The following is a 12,743-nucleotide window of genomic DNA, read 5'->3' as shown; positions in this document are numbered from 1 at the left end:
GATCCCTGTGTTTACTTTGATGAAGTCGCAGACCCCCAAGTGATGTGATTTTGCCCTATAGACTTTGATATGAACAGACAATTTCAGTTTGCGTCAAATGTGTAATTGTTCAGAAGTCAAACTTGATAACTGACAAATAGAAACACAATTGCTGAGATTAAACCATGATGTTAAAATAATCAATGATACAATTTGCAGTGAATTAAATTACGGTGAAATTAAACCACTCCTCATTTTGCTGGAGACCCCTTAGAAGCACCCAAAGTTATTATGAAGTTATTATAGCTTATATTTTTCATTTTGAAAGAGCTAGGCTAATGATCCCTATTGACATCAAGTCTTAATGCTAAGATAACATGAAATGCTACCCACAGGACCCAAACCACTGGATGAACAGAGGTGAAAATGGTACCAAACATCTTGTCTCAGTCTCAGTAAGTCAGAAAAAGAGTATTTTGTCCAAAACACTGACTTGATGGTTGTGTCCCCACTCTGTTTACACTTGCTTGTTGGAAAGTGAAGCATGCACAGCGGTAAAGGATACACCCAGTCCAGTTTGAGCTTGTTGCTGGGCAGATCGGTTCTGGCCTCCAGGCAGTAGCTGTCCACCAGGTCTTTGGGCATGTACATGGTGATGGGACGACCCTTCAAATACATTTTCACATAACCTTCCTCTAGAAAGAGCAACAGACACAGCCAGTGAGTAGACAGTCTTAATATGCATGTAAAAAGTGTGATAAGCAAAATGCTAAATGCTGGGATTGCTTTATTAATTTTTTTAATGGTAATATGAAAGATGTTAAAGCATTAATTCAACACTGAAGAACAACACAATGTGCTATTACACAGTAATCACAAATAATGATTACAGTGTGGGAGACAGAGAGAGGTAAATGACAATGGTGGGAATGTAGGATGTTATTTCAGTTCATGTGTGACAAAATTACAGGATGAGAAGAGAGAGAGGTGCAAGTAATTTAGGTTATTATGAGATATTATGAGATGAAGCATGTTTTATTTTGTTAAGAAGGACTCAACTGAAGACAATAAACAGAACTTGCAAAGACAAGCAGCTCAGCTTTTTTACTGATTTATTTTATTAGTCATTTCAAATACATTCTTGTAACAACAAAGGGTGCAAAATGAACAGCAAAACAGTTTGCAATGTTATGAAACGTCAAAGCTGATAAATAATTCGGGTTATTGCACAGGTTAATCAACATTAAATGCAGACAGAAGCAGAGCAATGGAATTGTTATGGGGAAAAAAACAGATCCAAGCCAAAAAAAAAAAAAGATAGAATAAAGAAAAACTGGAGTAATGAGACATAAAATGGGTTTAAACCATGCTAGTATTGAAAAAGAAATCACACAGAAAACATCAAGGGAACAATAACAAAAATGCACCATTCATGTCTATATATGTTTTTTTTTCTTTTCCCCAAGTAAAATATTTGCTAGTGTGATAATGAGTATAGATGAATATTTCCTTAGCTTCCTGGAGCTGATATGTTGGGGTGACTGAGAACTTAAAACCTGCTTTCTCGATGTGGCTCCTCTAGATTACAGATCACAGCTGACAACAGCAGGTATTTTACACAAGATGATAAAAGTCAAATCCACCTGCTGCTTCACTTTTCACCACCACAAATGCAATCTTTTGATTTCACCAAGCTGACTTGGACAAGGGTGACTTGTTTGCTTGCTGTAACAAATCATTTTATTAATGTGTTTGGATAAGTTTGAATATAGACGTCGCCTCAGCGTGATGGCTTCTTCAGATCTGCTTAGTAGCAAATCTGGAAGTACTGGCTGGGAGACTTGATGGGGCTGCGGTAGCTGGGCGTATCGAGGGGGTAGTAAGATGACAGACTCCCCGACTTCCTCAACTGGAGGGTAAAACCCGGGGGCTTTCTGACCAGGGGTGTCTTGGCAGCGCTGCCCCTACTGGCTGTACTGGCCTTGCTGCTCTGTGGGGTGTGGTGTTGGTGGGGGGGTTTGGACGATGAACAGGACGTTACAGCCGAGGCCGCGGGGCTGCCGCTGGCTCCAGTCCGTTTGGCAGAGCGGCTGAGGCAAATCTGTACTGTGACTATTGCAGACGAGGGGGAGGGAGGGAGCAGGAGACACAGAGTCGGTGGAGGGCGGGAGGGGTTGGTGGAGGTGGTCAGGGCCGGTGGGGTGAGGTCGGACAAGCAGGGTGAAGACAGTAAAGGGTGGGAGGTTGGTAGAATGGTGCAAGTTAGAGCGATGTAATGGCTGCTTATGTCTTGTGTTACTATGCATTTTGTAATGGCACCACAACACCAGACTGGCAAGCTATCAAAAGGGGACTGAGCGAAACAGATTCCATTTACATTACAAAGTGATGTTCTGTATTAGTAAAATAAAAGTCTGCTATAATATCAGCATAGTCTCTCATTAGCAAGAACCTCTTCCTGGTCTAGATCTGTTATGATTAATGACAAAATCTTCCAATTGTATCTTAGAAAATGGCCCTTATAAGAATTACTGCAAAGACTGAATAAAAAAACACTAGGATCTGTGAGGAAATCACTATGGATTTTACTTTGCTCTTTTTATTTTAGAAAGCTTTGTGAATTATTGGTTGCAGGGGACTACACAAAACATGACGCTCCAGGTCGTGTGAGAAAAAACACAAGCGGCAGCAAAATCAAACAGGTTTTTGGCAGGAACTTCTAAACAAAAAAAAAAATACAAGGAGCGTGAATCTGCTTGTAATGCAAATATTATTCATTCTGAAGGAGGAACATAACAAGAGAAGCAGCAAATCTACTCGCTCTGAATTGAAGCGCGGGATCTCAGATCAGAGGGCTTAAGAGTTTGCAGAAAAAAAAAACTAAAAGTGTCTGCGAGGAAGAAAGCGCCACCATTCTTTGTGTGGTTGTTACTATGGTGACGGAGACTAAATGCCCAAGTCGTGCGAAGTGGAGCTGTGAGCAAACAACACACACGTCTAGGAAAAGCAGCAGTGTAATCCGCAGTTAAACAGCTAGTGTGGCGACACACAGGTGCACTGCAACCACTGCAATCTGCCACACGCTTTGACACACCTCGCAGTGTAGGTTAGGTATGTGTGTGTGTATTAGTTCAGGCTCATAAAAAACATTAAGGGGGGGGGTAACTAGCGCACACACACACACATTGTCAACCCGCCCCTGCCCCTGTGGATTGACAGCTCCCTGATCATTGCACCAATACATACCACTAAAGCCAAATTTCACAGCACTAATAAACCAAGATTTAACATAATATTTGTGGAGGAGAATCAATTTGACACACGAGGCTACAGCTCAGAGCAGGGGGGGCAATGCATGAGCTGCACAAAGGTCAAAACAAAACCAAAGGGCCTTGTGAGTGCTGCAATGTTCACAGAGCTGTGGAGGCCGGAGGCGTCAGGGGAGGGGGAGCCTACCTTTGCAGTGGGTCACACGCCGCATCCCTTTGTAAAGGTCACAGAGAGAGACAGAAGCACCAGGTGAGGGGTGACATGGCTTCCTCACTTCCTGGTTTGTCCTAATAAGAGTTCACTTCCTGTTTCCTGGTGTTAATGAATAGACGCTCCGATCCCAAAATGCCTTAATTAAACAAAACTCTTTTCCTGTGTGACAGTAGCCCTTCCCTTGCTCCTATACAGCAGACAAGAGATGAAATTCCCCTAAAATTCTGACTGTTTTCCTGAAGTCACCTCTCTCTACAGTGACAACCCCCAAGTCGTTTAGATTTGTTTCACTGTTGCAAATGAGCTGATGAAGAATTTCTAATTGTGTTTCTCCTGTAGAGTTGAAGCTTGTATAGAGCATTTTTTTATATATTTTGTTTCATCAAATGAGCCACTTTGCATGTAATCACCTCATTAATTGCAGGACTGTTACAATTACCTATTTGTATTGCTATTAGCATACTAATGGTGGTTTATGTCCACGCTGTTGCCCTGACCATGCAGCATTGCAGAGGTTTATAGGTACGTAATTAATTCAGATGCCCAATAAGTGATGTAGTAATTATCCCTGTAGTGCACTTTTCCTAATTGTCAGCATCCCATGTCAGATAGCAGTCTGTTCATTCCACTCAGCAAAGAAGCCAGACACAAACAGAGTCACATCGTAATATGTGATTTATTACTGAGGCAGCAATGTATCATCCACAACAACAATAATGTAATACTAACTAATAGCATCTATTAGTCATAAATGGTTCTGCAGGTCAGCTAAAATCAGTCATTTGACTAAGCGGACTGTTTGCTAGACAGCGAACCAGCAAGCAGGCTGCGCATTTGCATTATTTTAGCCTTGCAAAATGCCTCTGGCTGAGCGGGAGTCTGTGGAGTCGAGCTGGGCTTTATTAAGGCTCTCAGCTACACTGAAGCAAGCTGGAGCCAGGTGAATAAACCAAATGAAACCAGCAGTCCAATTTAAGCAGAAATCAATGACATGTTGCAGATGGAAATTGTGATCAATACTGTTCTCATTTGAAATGCAGTGGCATCGTCTTGTTACCATGTGTGTCTGACTTTCCTTTTTTTTTTTTTTTAAAGACCAAGACAAGAGATGGTTCACTTGTCTTGGGCATGTTGTCGGAAGCGCTCATCCCGTGTTTTGGCAGTTTTCATTTCCCTGTCTCAATTGTCTGACAACTATCACAACAAGTATTGAAACGGCTTCTCCAAACTGTCAGCAAGACAGGAGAAATGATGAGCAAAAGCTCCTCTGCCATGGTTGGACTCTCCTGTCTTCAGGATAAGACAACTGTGTGTCAGTGTTTGCTGTCTGTTTTTTTTTTTTTTTTTTTACTCCAACTCAAATTTCTTGGACTTTTAACAATGTACACAAACTTATTAAAACAAAACGGTGAGTGGAAGATTAGATGTGAGTATATGAAGGTGGATGAGGTGGCTTGGTTACGTGTGATGGATGATGGTGGAGATGTTTTTGATGCGTAAGACACAGCAGCACGTAGAGTAGCCATAGGCGGTCCTCTGCGTGTAGGAAAGAGGTCAGAGCACTGATGGGGTTAAAAGTATTGAAAAATGCTTTTGTTCAGTGCACAGTTACTCTGATAATGTTCGGCAGCATCTGTTTAACTTCAAGGCATTCGTTTTGGGAATAAACAATGAATAATTGAAAAGAATAATTGTATATTTTGAGTGTTCCTCAAAAATGCTTTGACCTCCGACTCACACAGACCCACTGAGCATCAGGTGTATAATGAGCTCTCAGCGGGTTGTATTAGTATGCGCCTTTCTGATTGAACTGATGTACCATAAAAGAGCCTCTGGTTCTTACCTGCATTGAAAACGGGATCCCTCTGTTTGCTGTAAAATAAACAGGAAAACAGACAAATGTCACCCAGTATTCAATCTATCTCAGATAAACCTTCTCTAGTTCTGTCTCCTTGATTTCTATGTCTTTTCTTGGTTCTTCATAAGGTGAGAACTCCATGTTACAAACCGCTGTCACCTGATGTGTCAAACTGAAAAAAAATCCAATAAACCGGTTTTATTGAGGGGCTCCGAAACACAGCGAGTGTCAGTGTCTATGAAGATTAATGTGTGCCACTGAGGGAGGGGGACCATTTCGCCGTGAGGTCCACCTGTCATTGTCATGCGTTACCTGTCACTTCGTTTGCCGCTGCAATTGCTGCCAGTGGAGCCGGCGCGGGTTCGGTTGCCCTTGGAGTCGCCTGAGTCTTTCCGTGTGAGAGTCCCCACGTGCTCGTTGGAATTGGCTCTCCTCACAGTGCTGGGGAGGCGGGCGGGAAGAGGGTTGGGGTTCGAGACAGAGAGCGGGAAGAGAGAAACAGATGGAAATCGGAGAGGTAAGAGAAATAGGTCATGAAACTACCTGACGCTGCTTTTCTAAAAATTCTCTCCAGTACAGCTCCATCCAAGGAACAGCTTTCAAAATAAGGGAGATTTATTATTTACTGTCTCACTACTCTGCTTATTCTCATCCTGAAGTACTTGCAATGGCAAAGACAGAGGTTGTAGTGCTGTGAGCATACTATTTCCATTCCCACTTTTACAAGTATTTTACTGTGTGAATCTTTAAAGCTCTGCCAGGGAGAATTGGCATCAAAGTAACAGAGGGACAGACGGAGAAAGAGCTAAACAAATGGACAAAGAGATAATGAAAGAGAGATAAGGTGATGGATTTTTTGTTTCCTCCTATTGTTCTTCCTGTTTGTTCCACTGTGTTTCCTCTATTGTGCCAATTATGACTACAACACAACTCTAACACAACCTGTGCAGAGTTACATATCAACGGTGTAGACAGCCTGCCCATTCACACAAAGAAAAGACCCCATCAGCAATCCAATGGCCGGTAGAGCCAGTCACACCTAATCCACCCTATGGGAGAAAGGTCTATTCAAATCCTGCAATGGGCTGCTGGCTGTTACCCCTTCTGGAGCATTTCTGTGTGTGTGTGTGTGTGTGTTTGTTTGGTAAAGAGAGAGTGATGGAGAGAGAGAGAGAATGGTTGTATGCTTTGTGATATCCCATGAGGAACCATACTAATTGGACCGCAGGGTGTTGGGGAAATCTGCCGTGTGTATATGGCAACACCAGTGGGACTGTGACCAATCCACACTTCAACTAATCCCACACGCAGACAGCAAACCACACAAACACTGTTCCAAAGCATGTTGGTTTTAACAGCATACAGTGACTGCTGCTGATGACACAGATGGTAAATAATAATTTAGTGATGGCATGGTGTCAAATATGTGCTGATGAGGACAAATTACTCATCCTCAAGTCATTAAGTGGGTTGATTTAGGGAATGGGTGATAACTGATGAAGTTTAGGATCGAAAAAGAGAAACTGTGATGTGATGATCGTGTTATAGTGTGACCAGCAGTATATTCACCTGAGGGGCAGATAGGAAATTCTGGCTGGGCCAGACACAGAGGACAGAGTGGACATCACAGTGCAGGTGGACAGGACACACAGACAGGACAGAGCATCACAGTGGGAAAGGAAATGTCATCAGAAAGAGACAATACATGAAAGACATGACACATGCAAAACGGGGAGGATGGGAAAGAGAAACAGAGACAGCATGCAGAGATAAACAGACAAGAGGACTGATGATTATTCACTCCAGTTATGATTCGATTGTATCGGAAACATTAACTGCTTAATGGAGAGCTGATCTCACAATCTGGACTGATTAACTCTCTGCACTGATTGCCTCTTGATTTGAGAATTAACCTTCCACTATTTGAGTGTGTGTGTGTGTGTGTGTGTGTGTGTGTGTGTGTGTGTGAGAGAGAGAGAGAGAGAGAGAATATACGTGTGTCATATACACCAGAGCACACTGGAGGATTTTTATGCTCATCCTATTAAGTCAATATTGAAAAAAGCCCATTCAGCACAATACAAACAAAGCTTGTTTATAAGCTTATTTCTCAGCCAAACACAAAACCAGTAATGGGCCATCAAGTGCCAAACAGGTCAAGAAGAGGTCAAATGCCTTTTGAGTGCAAGTTCAAAGGTCGACACTCTATTAACTAGCAAGACAAACATTCATATGAATATCAATGGATGAAAAGGGAGAAGCCGATTACTGAGGCTTCTGCTGTCAGACATTTTGAGCCTTTAGCAGAAGCTGCAGTCTTCCCAGTGGACAAGAAGCAAATACACAAGAACAAATGACATTTCCTGCACTCATATTGATCCAGTGGTTCCTCGTAGATTAGGGTTAAGGCAGTAAACACCGCGCTGAGAGGCAGTCCACATTAAAGGTATCAATGTTTTCCTTTGGGAAACATGCAAGACACACAGAGGAGTTAAGAACTGAGTTAATCCCTGCTGATTATAATACCAGACCAGATTTGTGGACAAGGCTATTGTTCCCCTGACAGACAGGATTGATAACTTGAGCTTCACATGCATATAACTCCCCACTCGCCTGAACACACACACACACATACACACACACACACACACACACACACACACTCAAAGCAAGGTCTCTTGGCTGAAACTAAATGTCACGACAGAGGAGCAGAGGTGGCGACGACAGCACCGTTTCTCTGTTCATCAGCCATGGTAAATGTCAGTGACTACGGCTGGGGAAAAAAAGCAATAGAATAAGAATATTTATGAACAAGGTTATCAGATATGATGGACTGAAAGACAGGACAAAACAAGTAAACAAGAAATATATATGGAGAAAAATGAAATATCATGTGTCGTTTGACATGATAATGCCAGCGTATAGAATTAGAATAGAAAATTAGAATAGAAAATTTATTGACATGTACAAACAGTGATTTGGATAGGTGTCTCTGTGTCTCTCTGCCTCTGATTTGGGGTGGAGAGATACAGTTTGCTGGTGTTCTTTGACAGGAAATAGTTCCCAGCAAAAACCTTCGCCCCTCAGAGCTGTGGATTATGTCAGAAAATGTCATTGTTTTTAGAAAGAGCTACGTTTATGACGGTTTGGTAGACTGGACACCTCACCGAATCACAGACAGATAGAATGCACTAGGATAAGTGGTAAAATATATTTTGGGTGAACAATTCCTTAAAAAAAAAACAAAAAAAAAAAAACATGAGGTAGAATTTGAGATCTGTAGATGCACCCAGCCAGTAAATCATGTTAACTATTATGCCCTTATGCGGCTTGTGCAACCCAATCTTTATGGTGCTGTGCAAAACCTCATATCCTGGCTAAATGCCAGCCCTAAATCTTGTTATCTAGATTCAACACATGGTTGCTATACGGTGTTAAGGAGGCCTGAAGGTTCAGTCAGCCACCACAACACTACAACACGCTGCTAATTTTGGCATCCAGAGCAGCAAAGGACACAACACTGGACCATGACTTTTTAATAGGAAATCATTAATCTCCCTACAAATGTGCACAGCCTAGAAAACAGCATAGAATAGAGTAGAATTACAGAATGGGGTAGAAGAGAGCAGAACAGAGCAGAATGGAATGGAAACAGAAGGGAAGACAACACAACACATTTCACCACACTGAATATCTTCTCACTTCTTGTTGGCTGGCGTGGCGGCGTCCTTCCTGGACCCAGATCCAGACGGGGAGGGCAGAGTGCCGCTGCCTTTCTTTGGTAGGACCGTCCCGTTGTTTACTGTGGGTCGTAATGGCAGGGTGGCAATCATTGGCCTGGCTGCAAGAGAAATGACAGCCGGGGAGAGGGCGCGTGTTCAGAAAGAGCCAACAAGTTTCAGAGGGTCAGCTGCTCTATCGCCATTACAGTAACATCAGCTAGAGAGCTAAAAGATCTACAGGAAACTAAAACGATTTCTGCAAATTAAGAGCAGGCTGTGGCTGGAAGATGCCGTGCTTCATAAAAGAGGTACAGCGGATGCTGACGGGGGGAAAGATGCTGAACAGTGACATCCATATCTGATGCTACCATCCTCTTCGGTGAGGCTCAAAATATACACAATTAGCCATATGAATTAAAACAGAGGCAGCATATGACCTGCTTATATAAGAGACACCAAATCCTAATCTTTATTTACAGCAGTGTTTTTCTGCTTGATGCTTTCTCATGTTCTAAGCATCTATACGGCTCAAATTTCACTGCGCTTGAAGAGAATCTTTCTGCTGGTCAGACTTTGTTAAAAAGATGCCCGATACTCACAAATCCTGAAAACATTAAGGAGCTAATAAAGATAAATGAATGAAGAAAATAGACTCATTCCTCTAAGTGGATTGACTGGCCTAAGTTGCACATACACACACACACACACACACACACACACACACACACATCCTCACACATTGCCCTTGTCCATGTTAACAAAATTACAACCCCAGTTTACAGCAGTGCAGTGTATTTACTACATCACAGATAAGGGAGCAATTTGCGCACATATGTGTGTGTGTGTGTGTGTGTGAGAGAGAGAGAGAGCATATGTGTGTCTTCTGGATGTAGCAGTGTCTATTAAATATTTATCACTGCAGATAAAGCTGCTACACGGGTTTGTTATTCTAGGCTTGCCTATCTGGCTGGTTGGCTGGCTGACTGGCTGGTGTGTGTGCGTGCATGTATGCGTGCATGCGTGAGTGTGTGTGCGAGTGTGTGAGTGTACATGCAGACACACAGAAGAAAGATCAGAATTAGATCAAACAACGGCAGAGAGAAAAGAAACAGTGAGAGAGGATTAGTTTATGTGTCAGTGTGTACTTGCATGTGTGTGAGTGTGCCTGTATTTGTGTTTGTGTGTGTGTGTGTGTGTGAACCTGCACATGCTATCCTGTACATGCACATTTGTGTCGTTGCACCCATATATTTGCATGAGTGCCCATGTGGAGGATGTGTGCACGGGTTAAGCTCTCTGAAGCAGATCCTAGTGCTTTAGCGGAGGGAGCCAGACTGCTGCCAACCTCGCAGCACAACAGGGGGGGGAGAGCGGCTCTGAGTCATCCTCCAGCTCCCACATCAAACAGGCTCGCACTGAAACTCCATCCATCCACAATCACTCAGGAGACTGAAACCTGGGAGCGGCTCAGAATCATAATCTGTGTCTGTTTCATCCCTCAGATGCACGTTTCGGGACATGAAAAACACGAGGTGTGCTTGGTTTCACATGCGTGGTTCATCAACCGTCGGGGTGAACGTGTTAACATGAAACCCAAATTACATCAAACACACTTAAATTGAAATTCGGCGCATTTAGCACTGCTCTGGTGACATGCAGAGCAGTAAAATCATCACAACAACTGAGGAAAAGTCCACCCACAGTTCAGCATCTATCATGCTGCTTTTTTCGGTGCATCCACTTTCCCTAAACCTGCCTCGTATTGTTCTATTTCAGCTGGTGATTTCCTTCATTTCCTTTCAAGAAACCCCAGAGAACAGATGTGAACTTGTTGCATCCAGATGTGGGTTTTATGTGTAGGTGGAGAGAACAATAGCATCAGTGATAGTGACAGCATAGCAAGGAAGATAAAGACGGTGAGAGCTTTTCCTTTCCAGAAGAGCACTCCTAGCTCAAAACACAGCTCTGTCTTGTGGCTGCCCTGCAATACAGTGTAACATTTAACCTGACATTTATTGTTGATGTTTTAGCCAAGGTTTCCTGCCATCAAGCTCTGTTGTAGTTACGCCTGGTGCGACATCACATTGTCCGCATGCGGTCAGTGATCCATGACGGTAAGAAAAATACACTACCAAACGACAAAGATGACTCAGAATAGCAAGGCACGTTGTTGAATGCTGTTAACTAAAGAGCCCCCCCTGGAATCGGCTGAGAAAAAAAAAAAGACCTGTGTGTACATCTGTGCTCTTGGTTTAGGGCTTGTGTCCACTTAGCGTCTTTTTCTTTTTTCAATTGTGCCCAAGAGGAGAGAGAGTGTACGCGGCAGGCAGCATGCGGCCGCCAAGAGAAAAAGCACTGCACCCGGCGTCTTTTTTTCAGAGTGCTTTGACTCTCTTTTTGGGTGGATTTTTCCTTTATTTATCGTCAGGCATTATAGACAGAAAAAAAAACACAACAAAATGCATTGCATACTCAGAGTTTGCTGCAAAGTGTTACTGGAAAACTACTGGAAATCGACCAGAATGTGTTTGGGATCACATGAATATGCCTGAAAGTATATGCCTGAAGTTCCTAGACGGCTCAGACTCGATGCTCGATGATGACACAACATTCATCTCAGGCAGTAAAACACTGAACACAACTGTGCGCCTCCATCTGAGCACATCTGTGTTTGACACGAGGCTGGCAGGCAGTGACGGAAATGTGCTCTGCAGGTTGGACACACAACACCAGGCCTGGTTAGTGGGGGACAAACTGCACAGTCGGCCTACCTGGCTTCCCAACATTGCTGTCTGCTGAGGGAGACTTTCTCATCAAAGCGGGGTCTACACACATACGCACACACAGCACAGTACATTTAACAGAACAACACAGGCCAAGGAGAGGGAGAGGAAAAGGAGATTCATAACGAGAAGAAAATCAGTGGGATTTGAAGGAAACGTCATCAGGATAGAGAGACAAGCAAATGGAAAAAGGAGAGAAGGGAAAAAAGATGTGTGTGTGTTTGTAACTAAGTACATGTGTGTGAGCCTTTTGCTGGGTCTGTGTATGTGCTTGCGTGTGATGTATGTATTTGTATGTGTGTGTGTGTGTTCATGTCCTCCCGTTTACCTGCATAGGGTGCATGCAGCAGAAATGCAAACTAGAGGAGACCAAGGCTGGTAGAGGCACACATTTTTTCTTTCACCTTCCAGTCTCAAAGCAGACTTTGAAGTATTGATTTCAACTTGACGCTGTGTTTCTCAATGGATTAAATTAAACATTAAAAAAAATCTGACCTAAAAATCAACCGCTTTTTAGTTTTTGTTATTAGAGTCACCCAATTAATTTTTAAAAAATGTTCAAGGTAGCAAACTTTTAATAACAGTATAATTTTTTACCATTATTCTTTCTGGGTTAATATCGTTAAATAACAGAAAACGCTGAGCTTTTATTAATTCAAAATTCATTATGTGAGCACAGACGCTGGCTACTGTCCATGTGTGTGTGTTACCTTTGGTGGGCCCCCTGCGTGTGCCCATGGCCTGCTGCTCCTCAGAGAGGTTGAGCCTGCGCACCACGTCGGCCAGGGCGGACTTCAGCAGCTGGATCTCGTCCTCCTGCATCTGCACCCGCTGCTCCAGGGAGGCGATGCGGTCAGTCACCTCCATACTGCTGGCCGCTGACGCACTGTCATCTGACCAGGAGAGAGAGAGAGAGAG

General features: G+C 43.2%; 1 protein-coding gene across 8 annotated transcripts in view; it reads right to left on the bottom strand.

The window, feature by feature from the left end:
* eml1 (EMAP like 1) overlaps positions 1-12,743 on the bottom strand; it is a 45,262-nt gene that overhangs the window by 12,190 nt on the left and 20,329 nt on the right. For 2 of the 8 annotated variants that reach the window (XM_030044351.1, XM_030044353.1), the window contains exons 2-8: positions 12,536-12,718; positions 9,023-9,161; positions 6,890-6,910; positions 5,633-5,761; positions 5,306-5,334; positions 3,436-3,462; positions 545-674 (exon numbers count right to left, since the gene is read on the bottom strand). In XM_030044351.1, coding sequence (XP_029900211.1) covers positions 545-674; positions 3,436-3,462; positions 5,306-5,334; positions 5,633-5,761; positions 6,890-6,910; positions 9,023-9,161; positions 12,536-12,718 — 658 coding nt within the window. Of the gene's footprint in view, positions 1-544; positions 675-3,435; positions 3,463-5,305; positions 5,335-5,632; positions 5,762-6,889; positions 6,947-9,022; positions 9,162-11,813; positions 11,868-12,535; positions 12,719-12,743 lie in introns of those variants that run through there. The other 6 variants (XM_030044354.1, XM_030044357.1, XM_030044360.1 and 3 more) reach the window with 5 other exon arrangements.

Source organism: Myripristis murdjan, chromosome 22 (genome assembly GCF_902150065.1).
Source record: "Myripristis murdjan chromosome 22, fMyrMur1.1, whole genome shotgun sequence".
Lineage (NCBI taxonomy): Eukaryota > Metazoa > Chordata > Actinopteri > Holocentriformes > Holocentridae > Myripristis > Myripristis murdjan.
The sequence above is the reverse complement of the archived record's forward strand: the minus strand, read 5'-3'. Positions and strand labels throughout refer to the sequence as shown.